Here is an 18948-nt window from a genome sequence, read left to right as displayed (position 1 = left end):
ATGTGTAATCACCTATTATATTTCCTATTTTTAAGGTTCCTTGGAATATTATAATGTTAACCAAACATCTTTTTTTTAAATACCTTGAAATAAAATTCCTATCTTTATATTTGAAGGAATGTTATTCTTAGGAATAAATTTGTTACACTTGAAACAAACACACGTTAGTTCGAGCTTAACATTGTAACAACAAAGTACTAAAGTGCTTAAATCGCCTCGGTCACTATTTTAAAATGGTTATTAATGTCACAAATTAATATAAAAAAAAGTACCCTTTCCCCCAATATTTAAAAAAAAAAATACAAAGTACAAAATGCATAAGAAATACACTTTTTTATCAAAGGAAGGACAAAACTACAATCTTAGGCGAGTGACTGTGAATGGAGCAAAATGTACAATAAAAACAAATTTATTCACTTTGTTCCCGGAGATATTAATAGAAGACATGAATATAGGTTTTTTTTTTTTTGGTCAGGCATGAATATAGGTTTTTGAATATTAACTTTTAACCGAGAAGCATTACAAAAACTATCTAACATCTCTTTCATTATTATGGCTTGAGAGTATTATTTAGCTTGAGTAAATAAAAGAAATAAATGACAAATAATCATACCATTATTGGAGATTTTGATCGGGTACCATTCGTTGTATTGAATCTTAATTCTCCTGAATTAACATAGAAAATTTTCCATGTAACATAGAAAACTTTCATTCCATGCAATGATAAAAAGGTAATGAGACATAAGATCCATTTACTTTTAAGCCTTTTTTAGAATAAAACTCTATAGTTTGTCTCTTATCTGCTTCAAAGATAAAGCAGAAGAGGTTATGCAGTTCATAATAAGAGTAACAATGGAAGTAGGAAAACCAAAATCCTAAAAACTAATGCCAATGAAATTTCAATATACTACATCATAAGCTTTTTTGAAATTAATTTTAAACATCAAATAATTTTTTTCCTTTTCTTCTTAGTCATGTTATGAACTATTTCCTGGACGATAATAACATTATCAACCGTACCTCTTTACCTGGACGATAATAACATTATCAACCATACCTCTTTAGGAATAAAACCACTTTGAATTGGGTTGATAAGGCTATTTAAGTGATGTATAAACCTCATCACCAGCACCTTTGAAGTAATTTTAAGCATAACCAACACCTTTGAAATAATTTTAAGCATAATATTTGCAAAGGCTAATAGGCCTAAAAAAAACTTAAAAACAAAGGAGCATCAATCAATTTTAGGAATTGATATTATAAGAGCCGCAATCATTTTTGGATCAATAGTACCTGATTGAAAAGCAGAGGAAACCAATTTATGAACTTAAGGAAACAATATTCCAAAATGTTTTCAAGAAAATAAGTTGGAACCCATTTGGAAAAGGATCCATATATGAATTCATCGATAAAAGAGCTGACTTGACCTCTTTGAGGACTTGGGTTAAGGCAAAGAGAGTCGTAAAGATCAGCGCTGATATGAGGAAAGTTCGAGAACTGGATGCTAGCAAAACTAGTTGATCCCTTGTCTTGAAATAAGCTCCCAAAGGATTGACAAAGATATTGTATTCTTATTCTCAAATTTAACCCAATTCTCTCTTGATTTTTTATACCATAACATCTTGTCTTGAGCCAAAACCTTGTTATACTCATTTGGCAAATGTCTTTCAAAATTGACAAGATCAGAAGATTGACAATAATCAAGTTGTTGATGCATTCCTTCCATCCTAGCCTCCAACTGTCTTTTATTTTTATAATGTTGCCAAAGATATCAGGATTAAATCTCTCTGAAGATTTGTGGACTGCATTAACAACAATGTCACTCTATTGAACTAAAGGTAGCCACATCTACTAGACATCTATCAAGCTTTTCATGAATATCTCCACCATATTGAGAACTTTTCCTCCAACTAAAGATGCCACCAATTGTGTCTAAGTCTACGACCCCACAAGCATCAAACATCTGAGAGACAAGATTGTCCTCAGACAAATTGAAGTTCCCACCAGATATTTTTATGCAATTGCGAACCTTGTTAAAATCACCAATCATGATCCAAGGACCGAAATTGCATTCCTAAATTTACAACACCGTTATAATGAAGATAGAATAACATCAAATTCCAAGGAGTAGTATCAATTAATCGGGGGTAGGAGTGTTCAATTAGTTTGGGCTAAGTATTTAAGAAGTTGAAGCAGATAAAGGACTAGAGTTCCACCAATCAATGACATTGAAATTTGGTATATGCTATCAGAATCAGAAGAATTAATTCCACTTCCGCCAATTCCATCTACAACATTGATGATGAATGACGCAAATTGTCACTTCCCCGAAGGTGCTCTTCAATAACTAACATACCCTGAAACAACATTTTGCAATATGGGAAACTTCCTTTAGTGGCTCAATATTTTCCTCATCTATATTTTTGTTCATAACATGAAGTAATAGACTCTCTTTAATTTAAGAAATAGAGTACAGAATCCCCGTGTGTTATTTACAGAATCAGTTTGTTGATTAAAGTTTTTGTTTTTTGGATGATAGCAACCAGTTGGTGAAATTTGAGTGTAGCTTCATCTGGTATACAATATTTTTAAGTGAATTCAAGCAAATCTGACCATGTGAAATCTAGATACTGTTTGGACCCATCCCTGCGAATAATAATATCTTGAGGGGGTCTCACCACCTTATCTGCTAATTTGAGATGTGGATCAACACCATGATTAATGACTTGGAAAAAACCATGGTTCAAACAAGACTCATTTATGACCGTAGCAGCATGTCTCAAGTCCATCACATGTAACTGTGGCATCCTTATTGGAAGAACATTTATGAAGAATCATCTCAATTCAACTTATCCTTCAGAACAGCCCCTTCCATTCAGTGCTAGCTTGTCTGGTTCCAATGGAAACTTTCGAACTCGTGTTTAAACGTGGTTTGATGCAATAAAGTTGAGGCAAATGATGATATATGAGAGACAGTATAGTAGTTACTGAGATGAGGATAGAAATAAACTAAAATCTTGAGGAGCAAGCTGCACAACTAAATATATATTTTGACTGCCTGGTATAAGGTTTTTGAGGTACAGATCTTTTATTCCATCTAACTTATGTTTTATGACTTGCTGTTTTTAGGATGATAAAATGTTAAATGCAGATAGCTAAAAATGTCTTTAGAGCATTATTCAAATTGAAGATTTTGTTTGAATGGCAAATGCTGATCTAAGTGACTTGAGAATTCAAAATGCAGCAATGGTATCTAGCATCTACTATGTTATCCATCTCCGTGCATTTACTTTTAAGGGTCCATTTTGATTGACTTATCTTTGAGCTTATGCAAAACAACTTATGCAAATAAATAAGCTTTTATGTATTATTAATAAGCTTGTCAAGGTAGTTTATGAAAAAAACAGCGTATGAAGAAACAATTTTCGTTAGTGAGAACTTATGAATTAACATAAAATCTTATTTATTTGCATAAGATATTTTTCATCAACTCAAAAATAAGCCAATTCAAACAGGCCCTAAGTGCATGATTTATGTTAACCAGAAGTGATTATTGGTTATGTGTGGGAAATTAAATAACTCCTGCTTTATGTGCAGTTTTCACACATTTATAACTATTTTAGTATTTTCTTATTTAATCTTCTATGTTATTATGCCAGCGATTTGATCTAACTGGTGGCAGAATAAATTTGAATACATTGACTAACTCAATTTTCATGCGAACAATGTTGTTTCAAAGTCCTAACAGTATTGAATTCTAGAAGTGTAAATCTGTTTTTTTAATGAAAGTAGTTCTGTAGAAAGTTTTGAATTGTTTCTTTGAGTTCATTTTCATATATGCATCATGTATTTCCTAACAAATTTGAGTTTTTACTAGGAACTCAGATGTCTTGTGCTTGTAATAGACTCAGAGCCAGAAATATGATTTTTAAGAAAATTTAATACTAATCAAAACTATACTTATATGTCATGTGAACTATACCATTATATGAAGAAATCTGCCATATAAGAATGAAGAATAAAATATCATTGGCATCGTAATTGAAGAAACCTACTGAAGCATAAAGCAGACTCAATTGTACTGCCTATATTTACTAGGATTATATATATAGGTATGTTCAATATAAATGAAATACATCAAATACTACAACACAATTATAGTGAAGATAGATTAACATATAACCATGAGTATTATTAATATCCATCAATCATCTTCCACCAATCGATATCGAAATCTGGTTTAAGCTATATGAACCAGAAGAATTAATATCACTTCCACCAATACCATCTTGAACATTTTTTACGGATTCTGCTGTTTTGAGCAAGTTTTCAGTCTCTTCTGAAGACAAATAGTCACTTCCCCAACGGAACTCTTCAATAACTAATATTCCCTCAAGTTCCATTGCCACTTCTTTCATAGTTGGTCTGTCCTCTCCCTTCACCCTTAAACACCGTTCTGCAATATCGGCAACCTCTTTAAGTTGCTCAATATTTGTCTCATCTATATTTTTGTCCAAAATATGAAGTAACCGACCCTGTTTCATTGAAGAAACAAAGTATGCGGAAAGGTTTCTATCTACCTCTGGCCTGCCAAAAGATAGTGCCTTCTTTCCCGTTAGTAGCTCTGCTAGGACCACTCCAAAACTATAAACATCACTCTTCTCTGTTAATTGGCTTGTGTGGAAGTATTCTGGGTCAAGATACCCCAATGTTCCCTGCACTAGAGTGTTTATTTGACTATGATCAAGAGGAACAATCCTTGAAGCTCCAAAGTCAGAAACCTTTGCAGTGAGATTATGATCTAGGAGTATATTTGAAGATTTCACATCTCTATGTATGATTGGTGTAGAAGCAGCAGAGTGTAAATATGCCAGCACACCAGCAGCTTCCTTTGCTATTCTTAATCTTGTTTTCCATGTAAGCTTCATAGATTGGGTTTCATCATGAAGATGCTCATAAACAGTACCATTGGGAATAAATTCGTAAACAAGTAACGGAACTTCTGTCTCTAAACAACAACCCAAAATCTTTACCACATTTCTATGATTGATTTGGGAAAGAATGACCACTTCATTGATGAACGACTCAATCTGGTTCGGGTCACTTATTTTGGACTTTTTTATTGCTACAATTCTGTTATCTTGTAAAACTCCTTTGTAAACAATTCCCTGACCACCTTGGCCTAGGATCGTGCCTTCATCGAAGTTGTTGGTTGCATCTTTTAGCTCCTCAACTTTGAAGACTTTAGCTATTTCAGTTGAACCTCCATGCCTCCATATCTGTTGTTGTAACAGTATGCCACCATTTTGTTGGAAAAAATGTTCTTTAAGTTTAATGAACTTTCTTTTCTTGAATGCCAAATATGCATAAAAGCTTCCAATCAGCAGTGCTACGAGGCTTACACTGACACCTGAACATAAAGAAATGGAAACATAATTATTTTCTTGTTGTTCTGCTTTGTTGATGTTTCAAGTCAACTTCATGTATCCTAATAAATTAGTCAAAATCTCAAAATGCTACTCTGGTCTTGAAGGACTGAGTACCTTTGGTAAATGAATTTCAGTTCAGAGCAACAATTTTCAACATGGATTGACGTTGTTGATTGCCAATGAAATGTCTTTCAAGTTTCAACAATTTTCATTGCGATAGTAAACATATTGACATGATCATGTTATGAACGAATTGAAATAAAGAATAGAACGTGTTGTACTCACTCAGTGCAATGATTAACATGATCTCTTTACTTGATTTGGTACTGGATTTTGGACTGCATCTTTTTCCGTCTCCTTCATATCCTTTTGGGCATAAACAATGGTAGCTTCCAGGAAGATTGATGCATGTCGCCCCCTCAAAACAGTAATTGGATTCCTTGCATTCATCAACATCTAAAGTATATTTTGTCAGTTTCGTTTTTGTTTTTACAATATACAATGGAGTTTTCTAAACAATATTTAACTTTTACTGTGGAGTTCTCAGTTGTACAAAATTATAAATAAATCCCTTTTAGCCAAAGAAATTGAAATTTGTACATATAATGCTAGGAAAATTAAAATGATACTAAAAAAATATTTGGAACTTTCAATTTCAATTTTCAGTATTTTTTACTTTTATATCTCAGTTCGGGGATGAAGTTATATTTATTTTTCTTTTTGTCCTCCAATAAAAGTATAATATGTCACTTGAGAACAGTCATACAATTGTCCTAAAACTCTTATTCATTTGGGTGGAAAGAAAGGCAAAAACCCTAAACAGAAACAAAGAATACTAACAATTAAAAGCTCTAGGAAAGAATACATTTCTAAGATCTGCAGGCAGAACTAGAGCGATAAATTCTGGAGCAAAACAAAAAATCATAACTTTGGTAGGAAGGTTTAGACCAAACTTCGTAAAACCAACTTGGTTAATCTCACGAAGAACATGAATCATAACAAAAGAGAAAAAAAATATATAATACCTTGGCAACCATTAATGAGGTAAGGATTTCCCCGATATCCATGAGAGCATCTGCAAAGGTAACCAGATTTGTTGGTTCCTGTTTCGTAACATGTACTTTTAATGGCCTTACAAGCATAATTGGAATGATTCTTCTGAGCTTGCAGGCATGTTTGATTTCCTACTTTCCAGTCCAACAACACAGGAAACTCCTTCTTCATCAACATGAGGTCTGATCGTGTCAAGCTGTAGTTTCCATTTGCAACCAAAAAAGAATAACCACATGGATTGAAGTCATGTACTTTTGAGTCACTTTGATTGTAAAATACGCCTCCAGAAGAACCATAGGCCACTCGCGTTAACATCTGACCTGGGGGTATTGAACTCTCACAGCAACCAATACCAGAGCAAGGTTGATTGGCTTCGATATCATCAAGCCTGTTGCAGAAAGCCACACATCCTGTGGCGTAGGTTTTTTCCTCAGAATCAGCTTCTCCGACTGCGAGTATTCCCACCGTGTCACAACCAACTGCTATAAACTTGTTTTGAGTTGAGATGTGAAAATGTGTCACGTTGATTTCCTGAAATGTTTGGTTTACTTGTGTGCCATTTTTTGAATAGCAATAGCTGGCTACTGGCCATGCAACGTGAAGTTCACCATTAAGTGAGATGTTTAGAACACTTTGATTAGTCTGTGGCAAGAATGGTACCTCTGTTGAGGTTGAAGATGTTTTGTTGCAATCGATGAGAAAGGTGTTGTCTAGAGAACAATCCTTGGTGGTTCCAAATGGGAAGGGAATAGTGACATTGCCACACTTTGTTGGACAGTTTGGTTGAGTTTCTGCTTTCGTATAAAGGACAACAAAAGCCGTAACCAGTAGAAGTTGTTTTATGTGCACAACCATGGCTTGCTATTTTTTATAAAACAAATCCTTCGACTTCGTTTAGTATTTATATACTCCTTGTCATGTTATTCAAAAACAGAAAGGTCAAAATGACTTATTTTCCAATCAAACACGGTTTGTCTAATATTTTTTTCAATTAGATATCCAGTCTGAGTGGATGTTTGAAAAGATGGTATTTCTATCACTTTCAAAAATCTTGTAGCATTCGTGTAAATTGCATGAGTCTTCAACCATCTTTTAGTTGTGTTGTTTAAGACCATTTGATGTTTGAATAATAGAAATCATATATATATATATATATATATATTCATATATGAATGTGGAATTGTAATTTTTGTTATTATTTCAAACATGTCAATGTCTTTCTGTCCATGTTTTATATGTAATTAGTGACATGTATAAGTTATTTTTGTATGGATTATATTCAAATTGAAAGCAATTGCAAGTGAAGAATAAATATAAATATGGGACAGATGTATGAGACTCGATCGTAATTAATCATAAGGTGCACGGTTCACCATAGATTCAATGTTTCCTTTTTTGTTTGTTAGTATTTTCAGATCAGAAGACCAAGAGGAGTCTATATATGATTTATGTGGTGAGTGTAAAGTTGAGAAACAATTAGGAAGTTGAGTGGCATAAGGTATGACTTTTAGAAAAAAAAATTGAAAAGAAAGAAAGGAACAAAAATAAAGGTGGCATATATAATATAAGGAGGACAACAGAAAAAATTGCGTGAGTCTAGAAATTCTAGAGGGTTTGAATGAATGCCAATGCATTGTAACACCCATTCACAAAATAATTTCTCAAAATGCATATGTTTTAAAGAGTTAAATATATTTTTATCTCTATAAATATACCAATTTTTCTTTTTAGTCCCTTTAAAAAAATTCTTCCACTTATAGTCTCTCAAAAAATTTCAATCACCATTTTTTATCCTTATTTTTAAGTCAACTCATTTGTAGTTTTCATACTTTTTGGATGAAAATTTTAAGAAACGTTTAGAATATTATATGAATCTCTCCCAAAAAATTAGAATTTTAAACAAAACAAGAATTAAATATTATTTTTTATGTTTTTAGCAAAATTTATATTTAATTCATGCTTTGGCTAAAAATTCTAATTTTTTTAAAGAGTCTCTTATAATATTCTAAACATTCATACACATTTTCATTTAAAAATATGAAGACTACGTATGAGTTGACTTAAAAGTATGGACCAAAAGTGGTGATTGACAAATTTTGAAGGACTAAAAGTAAAAGAAAAATTTTAGGATGACTAAAACGAAAATTTTGTATAATTATAGGGACCAAAAACATATTTAACCTTCTTTTAAAATCGACATTTTATAAAATGTAAGCAATTTCAATTAAATACCACTAGATTTTGTTGTTGGCTATTAAAAAAAAAATGAGTGTATCAATTAAATACCACAAAACTTAGAATCCGGACTCTTTTTTATAATATTAAGTTATAAACTAAGTGGTCATCGAAAGCTTAGCTCAATTAGTATAGACAATGCATAATATATGCAAGGTCCGGGGTTCAAATCCTAGCGAACACAAAAAAAAAAGTTATAAATTGATAGTTTTTTTTAGGGGATAAACTAATTGATAGTTGAAAAAATATCCAATCTTTTTCTTTCTTTTCCAACCATTTTTACAATATTATACTCCCTCCCTCCCTATATATTTTTTAGGATATTGTTTCTCTATTTTCGTACAAGTTCTTTTGATATTTCCACACATATTAAATTTTAGTACAAATCGTTTTGATATTTTCACACATATTAAAATATATAGTTAATTTTGTATTCCAAAGAAAATTATAAGTAATTTTATAAAATTACCTCTTGTTAGTAACATGAGAAAAAAAAAAAGATTAAAAGAATCGAAAAAATACACAGTAATAAATCGTAAAATATATTATAAGAAAAACTCCTTAGTAATGCATTGAATTTAAAAAAAAAAATGTAATAAATTTCGGAGCAATTAACATGGTTAGAATTTCTAAGGTTATCTATGATTTAGATTATTAATTACTTTCTTCTTGTTCTTGTTCTTAGAGGCTATTTTCACTTTTGCTTCCCTTTTTCTTAGCACTACTCCAACTTTATTTTTCACAAGCTCGATGAATTCATTCTCCACACAAGCATTTTTACCCAAAAAGAAAGAAAAAAAATAATATTCTTCTAAAACCTCTATGCAACTGTCCAAAATCCTTAATATCCCTTTACTCTCAGCTTAGTCCATTTTCTCTCTGATAATGACGGAGTCTTACTCGAAGCTTGCTATGGTTAGTTGCCTTCATTTTAATCTATGTTTTAATTTGCTTTTATGACGATAACCGTAGTCATAGATATGTTATATGCATGTATCTGCAAATGTCGTATAGAGCATGAAGTTTATTATTCTTATGAAGATTTAGTACCATATAAATCAGATGTATTGTGCTTGTATTAGTTTCATAGAGCCAGAAATCTAAGTTGTAAAAATCTTTCATATAAAGCTAAACAAAAATAACATGTCAGTTCATTAAATTTATGTGAGAGAAATTTCCAAGATGTATTTGGAAAGTTGCAATGATGAAATAGAGATCTTCCAACTGGTTGCTTCGATCTTCACCGAAGGACTTAGGTTTCTTTATAATTAGAGACACCATTGAGGCAGAAAATTAGTCAGGAAAGACACAAAATCACATTCTTGTGAGTCAAAATTCTGCCGAAAATAATATTAAATCATTCTTTCTTTTCTCTAGTGCACGAGAGAAATTGACAGAACTTTATTCTGTAAACTATCATTGATTGATACGCTTCGTGTGAATGTGCAAGTCACGTCAAAGATTCCATAGTATCCTGAAGGTAATTCGCTGATATGCCATTTTGCATCCAATTAACATTACTGGTGGGGGTGAATCAAGCTTAAAGGTTAGTGTGTCCCACATACACTTCAGAATTTATGTGCACTCTTCATGTTCATTTTCATCATCTTTTTTATCGAGTTATTGCAGAAGACCCAACACAGATTGTAACAATTTATGCATATGAAGAAATTTGTCATAGAAGAACGAAAATAAATATTATTGAACTCGTATGCTTGTAAAGGTGGAATTAATGTTGTTTTGAGAGTGAAAAGCCATTTAGCAACATAGTTGGAGAAACCTACCAAAGCATAACACAAGTTCACTTGGAAATCCCATATTTACATCGAGACAAATATAAATATCATGTCCAATGGACTAATACAGGGGGAAATACAACATATACGACAACACTATTATACTGAAGATATATTAACATCTAATCCTGAATATTAATATCAACTAATCATCTTCCACCAATCAATGACATCGAAATCTGGTTTAAGCTATAGGATTCATAAGAATTAATGCCACTTCCACCAACGACATCTTCAATGTTTTTAATAGACCGTGCTGTTTTAAGCAAGTTTTCAGCCTCTTCTGAAGATAAATTGTCGCTTCCCCAACGTCGCTCTTCAACAACTAATATTCCCTCAAGTTCCATTGCCACTTCTTTCATGGTTGGTCTGTCCTCGCCCTTCACCCTTAAACACCGTTCTGCAATATGGGCAACCTCTTTTAGTTGCTCAATATTTGCCTCATCTATATTTTTGTCCAAAATATGAAGTAACCGACCCTGTTTCATCGAAGAAACAAAGTATGCGGCAAGGTTTCTATCAACCTCAGGCCTCCCAAAAGATAGCGCTTTCTTTCCTGTCAGTAGCTCTGCTAGGACTACTCCAAAACTATAAACATCACTCTTCTCTGTTAATTGGCTTGTGTGGAAGTATTCTGGGTCAAGATACCCCAATGTTCCCTGAACTAGAGTGTTTATTTGACTATGATCAAGAGGAACAATCCTTGAAGCTCCAAAGTCAGAAACCTTTGCAGTGAGATTGTGATCTAGGAGTATATTTGAAGATTTCACATCTCTATGTATGATTGGTGTCGAAGCAGCAGAGTGTAAGTATGCCAGGACACCGGCTATTTCTTTTGAAATTCTTAACCTTGTTTTCCATGTAAGCTTTATAGATTGGGTTTCGTCATGAAGATGCTCATAAACAGTACCATTGGGAATAAATTCATACACAACTAAGGGAACTTCTGTCTCTAAACAACAGCCCAAGATCTTTACCACATTTCTATGGTTGATTTGGGAAAGTACGACCACTTCATTGATGAACGACTCAACCTGGTTCGGGTCACTTATTTTGGACTTTTTTATTGCTACAATTCTGTTATTTTGTAAAACTCCTTTGTAAACAATTCCTTGACCACCTTGGCCTAGGATCTTGCCTTGATCGAAGTTGTTGGTTGCTTCTTTTAGCTCCTCAACTTTGAAGACTTTAGCTATTTCAGTTGAACCTCCGTGCCTCCCTATCTGTTGTTGTAACAGTAAGCCACCATTTTGTTGAAAAAAATGTTCTTGAAGTTTAATGAACTTTCTTTTCTTGAATGCCAAATATGCATAAAAGCTTCCAATCAGCAGTGCTACGAGGCTTGCACTGACACCTGATAATAAACAAATGGAAACATAATCATTTTCTTGTTGCTCTGCTTTGTTGATGTTTCAAGTCAACTTCATGTATCCAAAGAAATTAGTCAAAATCTCAAAATGCTACTATGGTCTTGAAGGACTGAGTCAAAATCTCATAACAACAATTTACAACATGGATTAATGTTGTTGATTGATAATGAAATGCCTTTCAAGTTTCAACAATTTTCATTGTGATAGTACACTTATGGACATGATCATGTTATGAATGAATTGAAATAAAGAATAGAACGTGTTGTACTCACTCAATGCGATAGTTAACATGATATCTTTCCTTGATTTGGTACTGGATTTTGGACTGCATCCTGTTCCATTATTTTTCCCGTCTCCCTCATATCCTTCTGGGCATAAACAATGGTAGCTCCCAGGAAGATCGATGCATGTTGCCTCCTCAACACAATCATTGTGCTCCAAGCATTCATTATATTCTAAGGGATAATATGTCAGTTTCGTTATTTGTTTTTACAATATACAATGGAGTTTTCGAAGAACAATATTTACCTTTTACCGTGGAGTTTTCGATTATATAAAATTATAAATGAATCCCTTTTAGCCAGAGAAATTGAAATTTGTACATAAAATGCTAGGAAAATTAAAATGAAACTAAAAAAACATTTTAAAATGAAACTAAGTAATTTTGACTTCTATATGTCACTGAGTGTCTTTAGCTAACTAATTTTCAAGAAAAGTATAATATGTCACTTGAGAAAAATCATACAAGTTTTAAAATCTTATTTTTTTGGGTGGAAAGAAAGGGAAAAACCCTAATTAAACGGAAACAAAGAAAAAAAAACAATTAAAAGCTCTAGGAAAGACAATATTTCTAAGATCTGCAGGCAGAACTGGAGCAAAACCAAAAAATTGTAACATTGGTAGGAAGGTTTAAACCAAACTTGGTAAAACCAACTTGATTAATCTCACGATGAACATGAATTATAACAAAAGAGAAAAAAAATATATATAATACCTTCGCAACCATTAATGAGGTAAGGATTTCCCCGATATCCACCAAAGCATCTGCAAAGGTAACCAGATTTGTTGGTTCCTGGATCGTAACATGTACTTTTCTCGGCCTTACATGCATAATTGAAAAGATTCTTCTGAGCTTGCAGGCATGTTTGGTTTCCTACTGTCCAGTTCAACAACACAGGAAACTCCTTATTCTTCAACTTGAGGAGGTCTGATCGTGTTAAGCTGTAGGATCCATTTTCAATCAAAAAAGCATAGCCACATGGATTGAAGTCATGTACTTTTGAGTGACTTTGATTGTAAAATATGCCTCCATAAGAACCATAGAGCACTCGCGTTAACATGTGAACTTGGGGTAATTGAATCTCACAGCAACCAATACCAGAGCAAGGTTGATTGGCGACAATATCAGTACGATTGTTGCAGTAAGCAACACATCCTGTGGCGTAGGTTTTTCGCCCAGAATCAGCTGCTTCTAATACTCCCACCGTGTCACAACCAACTGCTATCAACTTGTTTTTAGTTGGCGAGATGTGAAAATGTGTCATGTTGATATCCTGAATTATTTGGCTCAATTTTGTACCATTTTCTGAATAGCAATCACTTGCTACTGGCCATGCAGCACGCAGTTCACCGTCGAGTGAGATGTTTAGAACACTTTGATTAGTCTGTGGCAAGAATGGTACGTCTGTTGAGGTTGAAGATGTTTTGTTGCAATCAATGAGAAAGGTGTTGTCTAGAGAACAATTATTGGTGGTTCCAAATGGGAAGGGAATAGTGACATTGCCACACTTTGTTGGACAATTTGGTAGTGACACCGGTTGAGTCGCAACTTTTGTATAAATGACAGCGACCACCATTAGCAGCAGCTGTTTTGAGTGCACATCCATGTCTTTGCTATTTTTTTCAGGTTCATCGTTACAAAAATCCATGGATTTGTTTAGTATTTATTCTACTTTGTAATGCAATTTAAAAATAGAAAAATCAAAATGACTGATTTTTCCTACGGAATCGAATGATCAAATTAAGATGGTCTGTCTAATATTTATTTTAATGTAACTTTAGTTTTTGGCAACAGTGATTGCAACGTTTCTAACTAGTTGTTTAAGATTTAAAGGTAGAACAGGTCACAAAAGGAGGTTAATTAAACGTTATCAGAGGCTAGCTGGTGATAGATAACATTGTCTTTCGACCTATAAAACTTAAACAGCATGCTTACTTGCTTAGAGACATTGCAATCACTAATATTATTTAAAACTAAAAATACATTATAATAATAAATGTATATATTATTTCCAGTCAAAAATATTGTTTATATATTATGTTTCTGTCAAAAAGAATGTTTATGTTATGATCCTAAATGTGAATTGGTATAAATATTACATTATCAATGGTCTAACCATTTTGATCATGATAATTTAATAATGATATATACTATATAGTAACATCTGGGTTATTGACAAAGTCTCTGTTTTTGCTGACATAGATGTGTATGATAATTGCATACATATTATTTATTGATGTAATGTAAGTGAGCTTGTGAATTCAAACTGCAGTAATGACATCTAGTATTTACAAATTATGTTGTCCATCTCCGTGAAATTTACTTTTAATTGCATTTTATATGTTAATCGATCGGTTTATGTGTGCTATTTTCACACATTTATTTTGTTCCCTTCTTATAATCTTCTATTTTATATGCCAATGATTCAATCTAACTGGCGTCATAATAAATTGGAACTCACTGATTAACACAAATTTCACGTTTGTTTCAAAATCTTAACGATTTTTCCATTTCCAATCCCTATATTGAGTTCTAGTAGTGTAAATCATTTTTATTTAAAGGAAGAAGTACTGTGAAATACTTTGCATCTTTTCTTGTTGTTCATATTCATATTTACATCACATAAATCCTTATGAAGATTTAGTACCATATAACTCAAATGTATTTTAAAGAAGTGACTTTTTAGTAAAAGAAGTATATTTTAAAGCAGTCATAAATTCTTATGAAGATTTACTGCCATATAACTTAGATGTCTTGTGCTTGTCTTAGTTTCATAGAGCAAGAAATCTAAGCTGTATGAACCTTTAATATTAAGCAAAACATTAGTTAAGTTCATTAAATTTATTCATATGAAGAAATTTGTCACATAAGAATGAAAATAAATATTACTGAAATAATATGCTTCTAAAGGTGGAACTAATGTTGCTTGAGAAACCTACCAAAGCATAACACAAACTCAATTGCAAATCCTATTTTTACATCGATACAAATATGAATATCATGTGCAATAGACCAATACAGGGGAAAATACAACATATACGACAACACTATTATAATGAAGATAGATTCACATCTAATCCTGAATACTAATATCAACCAATCATCTTCCACCAATCAATGACATCGAAATCTGGTTTAAGCTATATGATTCAGAAGAATTAATGCCACTTCCACCAACAACATCTTCAACGTTTTTAATGGACCGTGCTGTTTTAAGCAACTTTTCAGTCTCTTCTGAAGATAAATTGTCGCTTCCCCAACGACGCTCTTCACTAACTAATATTCCCTCTAATTCCATTGCCACTTCTTTCATGGTGGGTCTGTCCTCACCCTTCACCCTTAAACACCGTTCTACAATAAGAGCAACCTCCTTTAGTTGCTCAATATCAGCATTATCTATACTTTTGTCCAAAATATGAAGTAACCGACCCTCTTTCATTGAAGAAACAAAGTACGCGGCAAGGTTTCTATCAACCTCTGGCCTGCCCAAAGATAGTGCCTTCTTTCCTGTCAGTAGCTCTGCTAGGACCACCCCAAAACTATAAACATCACTCTTCTCTGTTAACTGGCTTGTGAGGAAGTATTCTGGGTCAAGATACCCTAATGTCCCTTGTACTAGAGTGGTTATCTGACTATGATCAAGAGGAACAATCCTTGAAGCTCCAAAGTCAGAAACCTTCGCAGTGAGATTGTGATCTAGGAGTATATTTGTAGATTTCACATCTCTATGTATGATTGGTGTTGAAGCCGCAGAGTGTAAGTATGCCAGGACTCCAGCAGTTTCTTTTGCTATTCTTAATCTGGTTTTCCATGTAAGTTTTATAGTTTGGTTTTGATCATGAAGATGCTCGTAAACAGTGCCGTTGGAAATGAATTCATAAACAAGCAAGGGAACTTCTGTCTCTAAACAACAACCCAAGAGCTTTACCACATTTCTATGGTTGATTTGGGAAAGAACGACCACTTCATTGATGAACGGCTCAATCTGGTTTGGGTCACTGACTTTGGACTTTTTTATTGCTACAATTCTTTTATTTTGTAAAACTCCTTTGTAAACAGTTCCCTGACCACCTTGGCCTAGGATCTTACCTTCATCAAAGTTATTGGTTGCTTCATTTAGCTCCTCAACAGTGAACACTTTAGCTGTTTCAGTTGACCCTCCATGCCTAACTATCTGTTGTTGTAACAGTAAGCCACCGTTTTGTTGAAAAAATTGTTCTTTAAGTCGAATGAGCTTTCTTTTCTTCAATGCCCAATACGCATAAAAGCTACCCACCAGTAGTAATATGAGGCTTACGCTGACACCTGGACATAAACAAATGGAAACTTATTCATTTCCTTTCTGCTTTTCGTAGCTTGTTGATGTTTCAAGTCAGTTTCATGTTGTCAACATCTCAAAATGCCACTGTTATGAATACGTGTATGACTTTCAGTTCTGAACAACAATTTATGACATGGAATAACATTGTGGTTGTCAATGAAATGTTTCAAGTTTCAACAATTTAATTGTGAAAATAAAATTTGTTTGCATGATCTTTGTTATGAATGAATCCAGAATAGAGTGTGTTGTTGTACTCACTCAATGAAATGATCAATATAATCTCTTTCCTTTGTTTGGTACTGGATTTTGAACTGCATCTTGTTCCATTACTTTTCCCGTCTCCTTCATATCCTTCCGGGCATAAACAGTGATAGCTTCCAGGAAAGTTGATGCATGTTGCCCCATCAACACAATTGTTGGATTCCATGCATTCATTAATATCTAGAGAATAATTTGTCAGTTTCGATTTCTGTTTTCACAATGGATAGTAGAGTTTTCAAATAAAAATAGTTGCCTTTTACTGTCGAGTTTTAGATTATTTAAAATTATAAACAAATACCTTTTAGCCAGAAACATTGAAATTTGTACTAAAAGTGCTAGAAAAATTAAAATGAAACTGAAAAAACATTTGCAAGTTTCCTTGATTAAGCGTCAAGCAACAAAATAGAAAGACCAATTTCAACTTCAAGTTATTCCGACTATATCATATCTCAGTTCAGAGATGAACTTATGATCATAAGAAACTTAGGTGTCTTTGGCTAACTAATTTAAACGTTACATAACTGTTTGTATCCTTTTACAGGGAATATCATTCATGCACCCAATAAATAGCATTATTATAATCTGCTTGTAAATGTAAATGTAAATTTTATTTATTTCTAGGAGTATATATAAATGAGGAACCAGCTGAGTGTAAGTCACTCAAGCATTTCACGAATCTCTTAGTCTTTTCTCTAAGCCTGTCAACAAGATAAAATCAGGAACAAAATGAAAAAAATAACAGTTTAGGAAGGTTTGGACCAAACTTGGCAAGTCAAACTTGAGCCTCATGGTGAACACGGATCATAACAAGGGAGAAGATATATATAGTACCTTGGCAACCATGAATGAGGTAAGGATTTCCCCGATATCCATGCACACATCTACAAAGGTAGCCAGATCTCTCGGCTGAATTGTAACATGTACTTTTGCTGGCCTTACATGCATAATTGGAAAGATCATTCTGAGCATGCTGGCATGTTTGGTTCCCTACTGCCCAGTCGAACAACACAGGAAACTCCTTCTTCTTTAACTCAAGGAGGTCTGTGGATTCGAAGCTGTAGGCTCCATTTTCAACCACAAAAGAATAACCACAGGGATTGAAATCATGTACGTCTGAGTGATTGTTGAATATACCTGCAGAAGTATAGGCCACTTCTCTCAACACACGACCTTGGGGTATTGAAATCTCGCAACAACCAGTACCTGAGCAAGATTGACTGGCCATAATATCATCAAGCCTGTTGCATAAAGCCACACATCCTGTGGTGTAGTTGTTTCCCCCAGAATCAATCGCCGAGAGTGCTCCAATCGTGTCACAGCCAACTGCTGTCAACTTGTTTCGAGTTGGCGAGATGTAAAAATGTGTCATGTTCATATCCCGCAGCGTTTGGTATATGAATCTGCCCTTTTCTGCGTAGCAATCGCTGGCTACTGGCCATGCAACGTGCAATTCACCATTGAGTGAGATATTTAGGACATTTTGATTACTCTTATCCAAGTAGGGAACATGTGTTGAGGTTGGAGTTGAAGATGTTTTGTTGCAATTAATGAGAAAGGTATTGTCGAGGGAACAATTCTTAGTGGTTCCAAATGGAAAGGGAATGGTGACGGAACCACATTTTGTTGGGCAATTTGGAAGTGACATCGGTTGAGTTGCAGCTTTTATATAAATGACAGCAGCCACCATCAGCAGCAATTGTTTTGAGTGCACAGCCATGGCTTTGCTATTTTTTTCAGGTTCATCGGTATACAAATCCTTAGATTTTGTTTAGTATTTATTTATTCTCCTTGTAACCTTAATAATAGAAAAGTCAAAATGATTGAATTTTCCTGTATGGAATGGAATGATCAAATTAAACACGGTTTTGTCTAACATTTATTATAATGTAACTTTAGTTTTTGGTAACAGTGATTGCAATGTCTCTAATCAGTTGTTTAAGTTTTAAAAGTAGAATAGGTCAGAACTCAGAATGCACACCTGTGTTAGCAAAATGAAATTAATTAAACATTATCAAAAGCTAGCATGCTTAGAGACATTGCAATTACTACTATATAGTCATGTTTATATAATATGTCCAGTCAAAAATATTGTTATATATTCTGTTTTTGTCAAAAACCATGTTTGTATATTATGTATAAAAAGAAACCGTTGAGTAGTTATGATTCTAAACGTGAATTATTTGTATACATATTTATATTATAA

The 18948-nt window shown here is 33.4% G+C and overlaps 3 protein-coding genes across 3 annotated transcripts; all 3 read right to left on the bottom strand.

Annotated features, from left to right (window-relative positions):
* Nucleotides 1–4055: 4055 nt before the first annotated feature.
* LOC25489726 (wall-associated receptor kinase 2) lies at nt 4056–7338 on the bottom strand. Its single transcript, XM_013605881.3, has 3 exons — nt 6455–7338; nt 5715–5885; nt 4056–5410 (listed from the first exon to the last, which is right to left on the bottom strand). The coding sequence occupies exons 1-3, from the start codon at nt 7335–7337 to the stop codon at nt 4209–4211; spliced, it is 2256 nt and encodes a 751-aa protein (XP_013461335.2). The 5' UTR covers nt 7338; the 3' UTR covers nt 4056–4208.
* Nucleotides 7339–10508: 3170 nt separating this feature from the next.
* LOC25489725 (wall-associated receptor kinase 2) lies at nt 10509–13841 on the bottom strand. Its single transcript, XM_013605880.3, has 3 exons — nt 12878–13841; nt 12156–12338; nt 10509–11867 (listed from the first exon to the last, which is right to left on the bottom strand). Exons 1-3 carry the CDS (start codon nt 13809–13811, stop codon nt 10663–10665), a joined length of 2322 nt encoding a protein of 773 aa, XP_013461334.3. The 5' UTR covers nt 13812–13841; the 3' UTR covers nt 10509–10662.
* Nucleotides 13842–14985: 1144 nt separating this feature from the next.
* On the bottom strand, nt 14986–18520 carry LOC25489724 (putative wall-associated receptor kinase-like 16). The gene is made up of 3 exons (XM_013605879.3): nt 17577–18520; nt 16743–16925; nt 14986–16468 (listed from the first exon to the last, which is right to left on the bottom strand). Exons 1-3 carry the CDS (start codon nt 18460–18462, stop codon nt 15264–15266), a joined length of 2274 nt encoding a protein of 757 aa, XP_013461333.1. The 5' UTR covers nt 18463–18520; the 3' UTR covers nt 14986–15263.
* Nucleotides 18521–18948: the final 428 nt, after the last annotated feature.

This window comes from Medicago truncatula, chromosome 3, assembly GCF_003473485.1.
Source record: "Medicago truncatula cultivar Jemalong A17 chromosome 3, MtrunA17r5.0-ANR, whole genome shotgun sequence".
Classification (NCBI taxonomy): Eukaryota; Viridiplantae; Streptophyta; class Magnoliopsida; order Fabales; family Fabaceae; genus Medicago; species Medicago truncatula.
This window is presented reverse-complemented; position numbering and strand designations above follow the sequence as displayed.

Coding starts and splice junctions, on each gene's coding strand:
- LOC25489726 (XM_013605881.3), bottom strand. CDS start 7,337: ATGGTTGTGCACATAAAACAACTTCTACTGGTTACGGCTTTTGTTGTC. Junction 5,886..6,454: donor CCTCATTAATGGTTGCCAAG/GTATTATATATT, acceptor AATATACTTTAG/ATGTTGATGAATGCAAGGAA. Junction 5,411..5,714: donor CATGTTAATCATTGCACTGA/GTGAGTACAACA, acceptor CTTTATGTTCAG/GTGTCAGTGTAAGCCTCGTA.
- LOC25489725 (XM_013605880.3), bottom strand. CDS start 13,811: ATGGATTTTTGTAACGATGAACCTGAAAAAAATAGCAAAGACATGGAT. Junction 12,339..12,877: donor CCTCATTAATGGTTGCGAAG/GTATTATATATA, acceptor ATTATCCCTTAG/AATATAATGAATGCTTGGAG. Junction 11,868..12,155: donor CATGTTAACTATCGCATTGA/GTGAGTACAACA, acceptor GTTTATTATCAG/GTGTCAGTGCAAGCCTCGTA.
- LOC25489724 (XM_013605879.3), bottom strand. CDS start 18,462: ATGGCTGTGCACTCAAAACAATTGCTGCTGATGGTGGCTGCTGTCATT. Junction 16,926..17,576: donor CCTCATTCATGGTTGCCAAG/GTACTATATATA, acceptor ATTATTCTCTAG/ATATTAATGAATGCATGGAA. Junction 16,469..16,742: donor TATATTGATCATTTCATTGA/GTGAGTACAACA, acceptor GTTTATGTCCAG/GTGTCAGCGTAAGCCTCATA.